At 47.5% G+C, this 13250-nt stretch overlaps 1 protein-coding gene across 1 annotated transcript in view; it reads left to right on the top strand.

The window, feature by feature from the left end:
- Positions 1–13250, top strand: part of SRGAP3 (SLIT-ROBO Rho GTPase activating protein 3) — a 248754-nt gene that overhangs the window by 209023 nt on the left and 26481 nt on the right. Inside the window, exons 13-17 of the mRNA XM_090284101.1 lie at positions 2082–2142; positions 3853–3930; positions 9513–9647; positions 12518–12623; positions 12821–13048. Of these exons, the coding sequence (XP_090140227.1) occupies positions 2082–2142; positions 3853–3930; positions 9513–9647; positions 12518–12623; positions 12821–13048 (608 nt within the window). The remainder of the gene's footprint in view (positions 1–2081; positions 2143–3852; positions 3931–9512; positions 9648–12517; positions 12624–12820; positions 13049–13250) is intronic.

The following is a 13250-nucleotide window of genomic DNA, read 5'->3' as shown; positions in this document are numbered from 1 at the left end:
ATTCTGGTAGGTTTAGTCAACATATTATAATTCCAGTTTTTGAAATGCCAGCGACTGGACAGATGGCACCACCTAGAAAGTGCATATCCTCCAGTTTCTCAATCCAGCCTCCTCCAAAGCCTGGGTGAGACTTAGCACCCCACCCCACTGCGCTTACAGGAAGGAAGGACAGTCAGTGCTTCCCTGAAAATCACGGCTTCAGTGACGTTAATGAAAGCAAAAGCAGTCTCCCAAAGCTGTTCTCGCTCTCTACTGCTTTCCCTCCCCCGGGCCTTTCTCAGCTTCTGGGTTCCCTGGGGTGTTCTCAGCGCTAGTATGAGGGCCCAGGGTAGGAAGCAGAGAAGTACCTTGTGGATACCCAGGAGAAATTACCCAGGCTGTTTGGTAGGAAATCCTGGGAAGTGGTTTGAAATTTGGAATCAGGGAGAATCCTGTTGGGATCTATCCAAAGGGCACATGATACCATGATCTCGTTAAAACTAGCTTTTTACCATGAAGGAGATTTTTTGAGCTGAAGTCCAGGGACAGTGTTGCAATAGACACAGGAAGATATGTTTCTCTCCTTTTTGGGCAGCTGGAGTCACATCAAGGGGTCTTAGGTGGGCTCTTGCCCCTGTGTTGGGGAGAAGTGAGATATGGGGTGAGGAAAGGGTTCAGCGCACACTCTTCCTGGACCTTGACAAGGACTGAAAGAGGCCCGTACATCACCTGGTGTCCAAGGCGGCCGCCCTGGAATGCTGGCTACGATGGGGTCTGGAACTCCCACAAGGCCCTGAGATGCGGGGAATCCCTCCCAGGCAGGCTGGCTGGCAGTCTCCCCAGGACCCTTGCTGGCTGCCATTGCATTTTGGCATTCACGGACTCTGAAGGATCTGCTTACTCTAACTGATCTTACTCCTGCATAATCTTTTCTTTTTCTCCTGCTCTGCTGCCTGTTTATTTTTTGTTATCAGAGGAAGAAGAAATGCTCGAACCAGGAACCAGGTATTTACTAGAAAGGTCCGTTAGCCTCATTCAGCTGGATGAAACCTGTCTTTAGTACTGACTTCTAGAACAGGGCCTACCTTGTCTGTTGCCGATGGGTCTATTTTATTATTCTCTCCCTGATCACAGTTAATCAAGCGAAGAATTCACAGGTGGAGTGGGGAGGAGCCACGAAAGCACACAGATGACCTTTACAGGAGCACATTGCATATGCCTTATTGTTCCTCACCTTTTGAGGAGGCTAGTCATTTAGTATGACCCCTTTTAAAGAAAGTTTTAAGAAGATTTTATGCTTTTTAGTGACCCAACATAGCAGAGAGGCCAACCAATCACAGGATCCAAAAGAAAATCACCCCTTGCCCAGCTCTTGGTGGCCCCGGGCCAGTCTAGGAAGATGTAATTGAAAATACGTTCACATCCCAGATGCCTATGCTTAGAACTGCATCTTATTCAGCCTATTTGACTAAGGTTGGCCACTCAGTGGTCAAGGGCTGACATTAGCTGTTTCTAGAACCCTTCTTTATGGTGTGTTTACTATTAAGCTAGGTATCTGGATGCTTAGGTTGCAACATCCTGAGCAGAACTGGTTTTCCCTTCCTAGAGCTCAGAAGGACCCCTGGGGCCAGCCTTGCTTCTCCTATAGTGTATTCTTAGTTCTGGCGTCAGGTGCTGCGGGTACTGGGAGGAGGCCTTGATCCTGCTTTTTTATCCCTGAGCAGTGGGAGAATGGGGTTGAGTTGGGGCAAAGTGGAGCGGAAGGCAGAGAACTCCCCAAGGGCAGACCACCCCCTTCATGCACTGGGTTCGCTTTCCTTCCCAATTGCCCATCAAGCCTCCTGAGCCCTGATGCCTTCCTAGCTGAGTAAGAAGACAGAGCATTTCTTTAAAGTTACCATAGTTATGCTTTTTTCTGCACATAACTGAAGACTTTGTATTTTAACTTTTTGTGGAGACTTTAAGATTAGCAGTTCCTTGCTTGTTTTCCTACTAATCTGATCATACTAATATTCTGGCTTGAGTTTACAGTCTCTGTGTGCAATGTCTGTTTACCCGTGGTGGTTGCTAAACCCAATAAAACTCACAATTTTTTTCTTAAGGATTCGGGACAAGCTATACCACTTGTAGTTGAGAGCTGCATCCGATACATCAATTTATACGGTAAGCTCAACCGTGGGGCAGTGTTTACAGCTCTCAGAGCAGGCGCTGGGTTGTGTGCATAGGAAATGAGACACTAACTCATCTGGAAGACTTCCTGTCACTGCACGGTGGAACAGCTGCTCCTCTGAACGCTCTCTTTTGAGCCTTGCGTGTTGGGAGAAGTAAAGCGGTGGTGGGAAGACCCAGGAACCAGGATAGTTGAGGAGCAGGGAAGGCATGGACAGGAGGACCATTTTAGCTCCCTTCTCGCTCCCAGGCAACCCCAGAGCTCTGCTTTGAGCACTGAATACAGTTGGCCAGTCAGTTAATTAATACTGCAAGTTTGTAGTAAGCTCCATGAAGGAAATATAGTGTCTGGGATATGCTAACCATGGTATCCCCAGCACTTAACTCGTACTTCCATCAGTTCATTTACTCATTTCTCCAAAAGGATATTTTCAGAGTGCATAGCAGGCACTGTTTTGGATGATGGGAATACAGGCTTGTACAAGATACTAGTAAGGAACCAGCCATAGGAAGCTTACATTACCAATTGGAAGGGCAAGGATATAAACAACCAGAGAAATAAATAATGGAATTTCAGGTAGTGATATTGCCAAAAAATCCAATGAAGAGGAAATAGAGAGTGGCTGGAGTGGCAGGGCTGGTGTGGCTAAGGCGGTAAGGAGAGAACTCTCCAAGGGAGTGATTAAGACTCCAGGGCCCTTTAAGACTCTAGTGAGTAGAGGAAGCCAGCCATGCAGGCCAGGTGGAGAGAAGGGCAAGTGTAAAGGCCTAACATGGGACACAGGCCAGTGTGACTGGACAAGAGTGGGCCAGTGACATAGGTGTATAAAGTCAATGTTGGTTAATGAAAGAAATAAGTGTTGAGCACAAGCTATGTACAAACAAGCTTTGATGAAAGCCTGCCTTTTAAGAGTAAACATTTTCCTAAATTATAATGTGGAGAGTTGTTTTATATAGAAAAACTTAATCCCAGGGAAAGGATCCAAGTCTCCCCCACTACTTCCCATTTACGAGAAGGGAAGCCCTTCAGTTCCCTCAGTCCTATAGGCTGTTGTTATGTCATTACTGTTAGGTCAGGTATCAGGGTCTCCTTTGCTCTGGCCTTTTAGAAACTGAAGAAAATGAGATAGTTTTTCTTTAATAATTTAACCTCTCCTAAATTCCTCAATTCCAAATCAGTGTGTTCTTTAGACTCTAGTTTTTCTTGAAGGAAGAAAATGTCTGTGTTAAGGGAGGGAAGGGTTGAGGCAGTGGTATTGATCCTTCTTGTTCAAAACCTCTGTGGCCATTCATCTCAGCTGGCATTTATAAACTCAGGCAAAGGTCCTTGGTGCCAATGCAGCTGGTAAATTTGGTAGCAACGTGCACCAACCAGGTATTTGCCTGAGCCAACTTATTGGTTACATTGGAAGTTATCCACAGATCCAGTCTTGCTATAAACTTCTTCTGGCCTTTTCCTCCAAGTCCAGACAAGAGACACAAATGGAACCAGATGTGTCTGAGTATTTTGGTCAACCATAGTTCATTGCAAAGGCTATTTTGGGCTTCTGCCAGGAGACCTTCATTGAGAATGACTGTCTGATAAAGGATGGTGGGAGAAAGAGACAAGCGATGGGGTGAGTCATCAAAGTCCCCACTGGTCCAATGAGCTCAAGGCCTCATGGCATTTTTCTCTTTCTTTCTTTTTTTGTTTTTTTCCTATAGGACTCCAGCAGCAAGGGATCTTCAGAGTGCCAGGATCTCAGGTTGAAGTCAATGACATCAAAAATTCCTTTGAGAGAGGTGAGTGCAGAGTGACTGTCCAGAGGGCCAGGGTGGGTGGTAGGTAGCACATGCCGTAGAGCCAGTGGTGTGCAGGGCTGGCTTCTATTGACATCTCTTCCCAAATTTGCCTTCAGTGACTTTATCTTGCCAGCTTGAAATCAGCCATGGTGGGAGTATTTACACCACAGAAATTGGCAGATGCTAAGATCTTTTGTTTTTCTTTTTCCCCTCCAATGAGTTAGCTGTTAAACATTCACCCGCACACATGGGCGACTTTTTCTGGTGGGCCGTGCAGTGGGTGCTGCGAAAGAGGCCCTTGTAACACGCTCTGGAACGATTAGGCGAGTCTGCAAAGGCTGCTGTGTTTTAGAAAAGTTGGAAGAACATAGATAATGCTGAGTGGCTTTTAGAATATCCTAATTCTTCTCTTCTATTAGTATTTTTGGCAAAGCTGCACATTGGGAGGAAGAGACCATGCACTTCTTCGCCCTCAGTGAGGTTACCTAGTTCTCACTTTGATTAACCAAGGGTATTGAAGCTTATTAGAAATGAAATGACCACCAGAATAGGAGCACATGGGGCTCCTTTGGTTTAGCCTCCCTTGGCCTCAGAATCCTGGATGGGGACAGATAGATGGCCAGTGTCAGTGTCCATGCAAAGTAAGGGCTCCCTGAGTCCTCATACACCACTGCCTTTTTATACTAGGTGTCTCTCTCACAACCTAAATACTATCTTTGCCTCCAGTTTACCAGCATTTTGGAAGGATAACATCTCCACAGGCTACTCCTCTTAACTCTCATTTTTTAATTACCCTTTTCTCTGAGTGCTTTTGATATTAGGCTTGGTCTGAGGACACCAATCCCAAACCCATTTCCCCTCAGTGGATTACATCCCAATTTACAAAGTACGTTTGAACCCATTGTTCTAACAGCCTTGTGGTTTTTCCCTAGTGGCTGTGCTCTGAACAGGCCTCCCCGTGGGATTCCAGCTCTAGAATTCTCCCTGCTTATTAGGAGGCTTCCCCAGGAGGGGCTGCCTCCTCTGAACACTTACCCGCTCTCTAACCTCAGGCCTAGCTCAGGGTCGAGAAAGCATTCTGTCAGCCCCAGGTGGTCACCACCACAGACCTCTGAGGCCCTAGGCACTCTGACTTGGAACCAGGTGTAGAGAGAAGGATTTGACTGGATGGGGCTCTCAGTGGCCTCCTAGGGTCCAGGGGAACTTAAGTTCTGGAGTGCATTCCAGGATCTTGGACACTCAGAACCAGAAAGCCCTAGAATTCCCCTGCTCCAAACTCCTACTCTATTTATCCGTTCATTCATCCACTCAGCCAGCATGCATTGAGCCCTACACTGAACTAGGTAATAGACTAAGGCCTGAAAACCCAATAGGAACAAAAAACAATCACTGCTAATGAGAGAGCACAGGCAGCATCATCAGTGCAGTGATGGAGTAAGCACTGGGTAGCATGCCCAGCTTGGATGGCGTTGGGAGGAATAGCAAAGCCCAGGAAGGCTTCCTGGGAAAGAAATGCCTAAGCTGAGCTTGAAGAGTAAGAGCCGGGGAAAGGGGATTCCACACCCAGGGAACAGCATGTGCAAAGGCCACAAAGTAAGAGGTATCTCCCATCAGCATCCCTGATGAAAGTTTCATTCATCGTTCCCTGAGCTTCTCTTGACGGCACTGGCCGGCCCAATCCAGAGCTTTGTTTCCTCATTTCCCCAGCTCCTCAGCACCCCTGCTGCCCTGTGTTCATTGTAAGTGAACAGAGACATGGCCTGGAACCTTTACTGGTTCCATCCTCCTGGGCCAATCCCATTATACAGAATTCCTTGAATTTCATGGGTAAACTCACTGCATGGTGTCTCCAAACCTGGTGAGTGCCCTACCCTGGCGTTTTTGCTTCCCTGTGTCCTATAAGGAACCTTGTTGTAACAGGCAGCCAGGCCCTAACCCTACCTCAGAAGCACTGCTTTCTTTCCTTCTTGAATGTGATTTTCTAAGTTTAGCACCTTCTGTCACTTGCTTGAGTGCCTTGCAGAGGGTGACATGACTTTTAAAAGAATTCTCTGCTCCCAACAAGCCTTAGACTGCCCCAGGCAGAGCCCTGCTTGGCAGAGATCACTGGCCCAAATCTCAGCTAAAAAATATTTTCTGCTTTTCCTTTGTGTCACGTACATGGTTGGCGCCTTTCCCTCTCTCCACCATTCCCAAATGAATCTCATTTTCTCACAAGCCTGGTCCTCCTGTCCCACCTGAGCCTACAAAGTAAGCATGGCTTTATTTAGTGGAATTGTTCCTGGTATATTTCTTTTAAGAAAAATTGTTCCTGGTTTCTTTGAGCTAGCTAGTACCCAGATTTCTCACTTACTCTTTCCTGTTTCTTGACCTTCACTAACCTACTGCCCTGGGTTAGGCTCCTTACCCAGCTGATCCTCAGGGTCACGTCCTCCCGCCTCTCCTGAGAACACGCTGTGTTTCCCCACTCCCCCCGCCCCTCCACCCCAGGCCCCCTACAACAGCCAGGTGGCCAGGACGTGCGCAGGGCTCAGCATCTCTCTTCTCACCCACTCCTCATGTCCTACGTGCTCCACCATGTGACAGAGCTTTCCAAAACTGGTACATTGTGTGTTTTTCCTTTCTTTCTTTTGTATTTTTAAATTCAGATCCCCAGTCCCTCTGCAGGGTGCCTGACCTTTACTGCTTGTTAAGAGATTTGGGTCTTCTTCCTTTCTCTGGAGCAGACGTTCTTGCCTACATTTCTCACAAGACTGTTGAAAGAAACACTTGTCTCTTTTCCTTAATCTTCTGGAAAGCCATTCTTGGCACCCATTTTCTATTTCTTCCAACAGGTGTCAACCAGGTTTTAGTTGGGAATTTTTTTTTGTATTTTTTTAGGATTTTATTAATTTTTTAGGAAGTGAAGAAGGGAGGAAGAAAGAGAGGGAGAGAAACATTGATTTGTGAGAGATACATCAATTGGTTGTTTCTCACACGCCCCCAGCTGGGGACCTGGCCCGCAACCCAGACATGTGCCCTGACTGGGCATCGAACCTGCAACCTCTTGGTTCATAGGTCGATACTCAATCCATTAAGCCATACCAGTCAGGGCATTAGTAGGGATTGTTGTTGTTGTTGTTGCTGCTGCTGTCATTAACTCTTAAACTCACTCCTCAAGTTTTGAGATCTTCCTGTAATCTTCTGACAAAATGAAGAAAACATCAGGAGAAGACAGGAGTCGGCAGCTGTGCCTTGGCTTGCTGTTGTCTCCCAGGCCAGTTTCCACCTCTGTTTCCCACCACAAACTAATCCATGTCATCTTTGTACATCGAGATGAGGGGCTGCCAATAGTCTCTCCTATGCAGAGGGTGGCTGGAAAGGGAACCAATGACCCTTTCTCCCTGCACAGATCTAGGGCTGAGAGTTGTGGCCTCTAGGGTCTGACACGATCTAGCCTCAACCTGACCCTTCTGAGGCTATTTCTTGCCCCAGGAGGAGGGGTGTAACCTGGAGATATGGGGGGAACTATCATGTTGAGGAGCCTCAGGAGGGGCTTGCATGGACCTGTGGCCACAGAGAACTGCCCTTGTGAGACAGACTGCCTGCATACTTCCTGCCATCCCCTGTCCAGCATCAAGTTTCCCTGGAGCCTTAAACACACACCATGCCCTGGACAAATCCCTGCCTTAAAGTCTCCAGCAATGCCTATGTGACCTCGCTGAAAGTCAGCTGTAGGCAGGGTCGTCTGGTAACAATTCTAGCTCCCTCAGGACATCCACTAGCAAAAGCATGAACACAGCTTTCTCTCGACTTACCTGGCTTTTAGCTCTAATTCTCCCCGTGGAGGGAGCCATCATTTACACAAACCATCCTGCTCATCTTGAGCTCTGGAAATCCATTCATTTCTGGAGCCAAAATTGACTAGTCTTGCAGAGAGCCAAAGGCCTAAGCTAAGCTAGGAGGAAGGAATTTTTGGACGGCTCGTTTATGGACTGAGTGTCTTCCTGGAGGCAGAGTAAGAGTGAATGGTGTGTACAGTCAGTATGTTAATCATGCTTAACAAGGGGAGCTAACATGGAGAAAAAATCCATGCACTTTTGAATCATGAAACAGCAAGAATAACGTGTGGTAATAACAAGGGAACAGCTTAGCCTAGTGCAGAGTTTGAGAACTCTTATGGTCCTTCAGAGGAGCCTCAAGGGCTGCTACTGGGATAGAGAAGGAGGCTAAGAGGATGGGGCTTGGACCTCTTCCCCCAATTTAACTAAGGCAGCTCTGTTCTATATATTGAGCACTCATAGGAACTGTTTTCTTGAAAGAAAGAGGGGAAAATAAAAGGTTGGGATTCTACTGTAAAGGAAGGAGGAAAGAATAGAAGGGGAAGGAAGGAAAGAAGGAAGGGAGATAGATAGACAAGAGGCGTGCAGACAGGCAGACAGAATTGAAAAGGCAAAAGGGAGGGCTGTCTCGCAGGCACTATGAGATCTGGGAGTTGCTGGTGTCTGCTTTTGACTGTGTGAGTGTGGGTGATTTGTTTCATTTGCTGGGGTCTCAGCTTTCTCGTGAGAGAGAACGTGATGTTGGACGGCGGCTCCCTTGGTAACGTGCAATGCTGTTGTGAGGAGTAAGAGAGGGCATGCATGTGAATGTGCTCTATCAGCATAGGCAATGATTGGTTAATGCTTCCTCTCCTCCTTCCCCATGAGAAAGTCTGGTCAGGGAGGCATTCTTTCTCTTCCCACGGGGACATCTGAGACTGACTGTGCAACACCAGTGTCTGGCTGCCACGTGCGGTCATTTAGGTTGGACACTGAACAAGGGTGCTCTGCCAAGGGGGCAATGGGAGGTGACTCTGGCCCATGCTCCGTATGCCACAGCCCTAGTTCAGGAAGCAAGGGGGGGCTTTCTCTAATTTGCACTATAGCATGTTGGGGCTCATAGAGGCCCTGGCAGTGACACACATTCTCTTCCTACAGAGGCAGGGTAAAGGGAGCTAAGTATGATTTCCGGTTGTGCTCTTCCTTGCTTGTCAGTCTCAGAGAGCTCTGGGCCGTTCCGGGAGGAGGAGAAGCCCATTGTGCAGAGATCTCTTGGCACCTTCAGGGAGGTGGCAGGTTACTTCCTGCTTCTTCTCATATGCCCTACCAACGCTCTCCTGGTGGTGAACTCGTTCAGCAGCCCCGATTACATTGAAAAGTGCTGCTCCCTGCAAGATCATTTGCCCACGTCCAACTGGCAAAAATTCAAAAGGTTAACAACAATCCTTGGGCAGGGCTGAGGAAAAGAAGCCTTTTCCTGTGTTGCCAGTCGTTGTAGAAACTGTGCAGCCCCAATGGAGAGAGAGCAGATGTGGTGAAGGTGAGTGTAAGCTGATGATTGTAAGTGAAGGGTGATGGGCAGTCATTATTTTATTTTTACTACATTGCTGTAGATTGGAGCACTTAGAAAGCCAGTTACAGGGAGAACTCAGTGGCTGTGTTGAGGAGGTTGTCCCATCTGCCTCTCCCCCCCATTCAGGCTGGCCTAGGTCATCTTTTCTGCCACCTGCGCATCCCCTGCCTCCTTACCAAGCTGGATCATTACCCCCTGTTTCCTCACAGGTGAAGACCCCCTTGTGGATGATCAAAATGAACGAGATATCAATTCAGTCGCTGGTGTTTTAAAACTGTATTTCCGAGGACTGGAAAACCCACTCTTTCCTAAGGAAAGGTTTCAAGATTTGATATCTACTATTAGTAAGTATTTCCCAAGAGGAATGATCATTTCCTTGACAAATCTTTATTGAAGTTGCACTATGGGCTTGTTACTGTGCTAGGCACTAAACGGGATACTGTGAAAGAAACAGTATAGCCCTGTCCTCACAGAACTTAAAGCCTAGTTGTAGAAATGGCAAGATGGTTTATCATGGAAGACCTGATGGGCACGGTAGACCCCTGGGCATGGAAGAAGCCCAGAAGAGAAGAATAGAGGAAGACTTGGTTTCTCAGATCATAGAGGAGAGTGATGTGAGCAGAGTCTTCAGGGGGAGTGGACACAGGGATCCTGGGAAGGTTCAGGGACACACAGACAATGGGCCAGCAGGAGGAAGTCCCATCCAGAGCATGGTGCAAGAGGCTGGAAGGGTAAAATGGAGCAAAAGAGGGAAGACCTTGAATGTCTCGCGAGGATTCCAGAGATTTTCCCCTTGGGTAATGGGGAGGCATGAAGGGTTTGGGAGTCAGGTCAGCAACATGACAAACAATGAAAATGGTGAAAACAAGTTGATGAGGGGCTTCGTCTAGTCATCGGAGTCCTTCCTGACTGGTGTGCCTATGAATGAAGCCAGGAGCCCAGTCCAGGGGAGTTGAAGTCAAGGCCAAAATCCAAGGAAATCTTTTGTGAATACTTTTAAATGAACTTTTAATTTAGAATATGAAAATTTTAGTATTGTGGAATAAACTCTTTAATATGATTGATGGAAAATTATCCCATACCCAGTTTCACTAGAGACACTTCTCACAATGCTCTGAGAGAGATTTGCAGCAAGAAAGTGCCCCAGAGGTGGCGGCAGCCTGGGAGGCTTAGCCCCTCCTGCACCTCGCGGGGAAGACCCTCTCTTCACCCTCCTGTCCGTCACACAGCCCCCTGCTCATCTTTCCAGACCCACTTCAAGCTCTAAATCACCTCTGAGAAATTCCAGGCCACAAAGGTCCAACCTTGTCTGAGTCCTGTGTCACCTGCTCAGCTAATGTTCCCAGAATCCCCAGTCGTCCAGTTCCTGAGCAGGGCCCTCAGCAGACAAGGTTGTTGACCCTGGGCACGAGCTTGTGACATTGAATAACTTGAATCACATCCTGAATCACACCATGAGAAAGAATGTCCCTTCTCAGTCCCTTCCCAAAGCCTGTGATTACTTACATCAAGAAGAGAACCTCCTGGGCCAGTCTTCCTTCTCCCTTCTCCACGGAGAGATGGGATTCTGTCTCAGGAACTGTTGTTATACAACAATGTCTACCTCTAATTCAGTAACACCATTTTGTTTGCATTGTATCTTTTTATGTTACCTTATAATTATGGCAAGTGGTCCTTGTTTCTCATTTATAGAGTGAGGTCAGGTCTCCTTTTTAAATAAATGTTTTTAATTTAAAAATTAATAAATAATAGTGAAGTGGTACTAGGGCACGATGGCTGAAGCTGAGGATGTGGAGGGGCAGTGGAATCAATAAAGTGCAAGAGCTTAACTCTGGGAAGGCTCCGGCGAGGCTCCCCGGAGCCAGACTGTGGAGTGTGTCTGACAGACAAGATAGATCAATAGTGTCCACAAGGGCCCGGAGCGGCCAAGTCCTTTGTGAGAGGGAGGTGGTGGATAAAGTGGCCTGGCACAGAGTTTCTCAATGGGGCACTATTGACATTTAGAGTAGGAGCGGTGCCAACACCTTTCCCCTGGATCCCATGCCGGTAGCACCCTCTGGTCACTGGGACAGCCTCAAAGAAGGCCTCATATGAATATATTTGTAAATGCCCCTAGAGCGGCATTACTACAGCATTTGAGAAGCATGGCTCAAAGTCATCTTCAGTTACTTTGGGAAGGGGCTGTGGCTAGGAGATGGGCATGCAAGGTTGGTTGAAGACCCTTCATGAAGGGCTTTGGATGCAGAGGAGAAGTGGCAAAGGTGGTGTTTTAGAAGAAACTCGTTCACAGAATGTGGGGGCCAGAGGGAGGGGCTATGTGAGAAAGAAAAACATGTTTTCTGAAACAGGAACTGACATGGATTTGTGCATCAGCCCTGCGTCAGCGCTGCAGATAAACATCAGAGCTTCAGCAGCTCACTCTTCTTAGTGCCAGCATTCCCTCTCCACAAGGCAAAGCCCACATAACACTTTGCTGTCCTTATCAAGCCCAGTTTGCTGCTTCCAACCCTGGCATGACTGATAAAAATGCCAGTGTTCTGTGCCTCAAGGATTGACCTGAAAACGGGGGTCAGAAACAAGATCCCAAGCATCTGCCAGGCTCTTTGGCCAATACATAGCTCAGGGGGTGGTTATTTATTCAACACTCTTTCCCTAAGCATCTCCTGTGTGACAGCCTGTGCTGTAGCTGGTGTTTATAAATATAGAGTTTAATGAAACATAGGTTACAGGTGACAGAAACTCAACTTATACTGGCTTAATTCATAAAAGGGAATGTATTGGTTCACATACCAGAAAATTTAGGCCCCCACTGGACACTGACTTCACATGGCATCAGCAGGAATTTTTCCCTTCTATCTCTATGTTGTTGTCACTTTTAGGCGGGGTCTTCTTCCCTGGGATCCCCCAGCTGCTTCTCACTTTCCTCTACCCAGTTTCAAGAAGGTGCCTCTCTCTAGGTTTCTCTGGCCCGAAGTCCCAAGGATCAACTACAATCAATTCTGATTAGGTCATGTACCCCTCCCTGGACCTACCCAGTGGCCAGGGGGATATGATGTTTTGATGGGCCAGGCCAGGGTCACATTTCAGTCCTGAAAACTGAAGAGAACTGGCTCCCCTGAACCACATGGGCTGATCTAAGAGGTGGGGCCAAAAAATGTTCTCTGTTTGGCTCTCTGAGGATGATAGGCAACCTGAAAGCCCCTTTATGTTACAGAACTGGAGAGCCCAGCTGAGAGGGTGCACCAGATCCAACAAATCCTCATCACCCTTCCCCGCGTGGTCATCGTGGTCATGAGATATCTCTTCGCTTTCCTCAACCAGTGAGTTGTCCGGCTAGGGGGGCCCTCTTTAACTCAGCCCTGACCTCTTTTGGGAGGGGGTTCCTGAGGCTTTTGCAGGTGCAGCTGTTCTTATAACATGGAACTCTCCTGGATTTGAGTGGAGGCCCAAGAGAAAGAAACCACAGGGGGAGGCTTCGCCTTTCCCAGGTGACCTGTGGGCACCTCCTCTCTTGTAGCCTCTCGCAGTATAGTGATGAGAACATGATGGATCCCTACAACCTGGCCATCTGCTTCGGGCCCACCCTCATGCACATTCCTGATGGGCAGGACCCTGTGTCCTGCCAGGCACACGTCAATGAAGTCATCAAAACCATCATCATTCATCATGAAGCCATCTTCCCCAGTCCCCGGGAGCTAGAGGGACCCGTGTATGAAAAATGCATGGCTGGAGGGGAAGAATATTGGTAAGATTCCATTCCTCTTAATATTATTATTATCATCGTTGTTGTTGCTGCTGTTGAACAGGAACAGTAAGAAACCCTTTAATTTCTTACTGCTTTATAGTCTCTACTCCCATACATAGTTTCTCATTTGAGCTTCACAGCAACCTGGCATGAGATACATGTATCAATCAAGACTGTGTTGATTTATAAGGGACAGAAATGC

The sequence above is a fragment of the Furipterus horrens genome, unplaced genomic scaffold (genome assembly GCF_987537825.1).
Source record: "Furipterus horrens unplaced genomic scaffold, mFurHor1.1.pri manual_scaffold_7, whole genome shotgun sequence".
NCBI classification, from domain to species: Eukaryota; Metazoa; Chordata; class Mammalia; order Chiroptera; family Furipteridae; genus Furipterus; species Furipterus horrens.
This window is presented reverse-complemented; position numbering and strand designations above follow the sequence as displayed.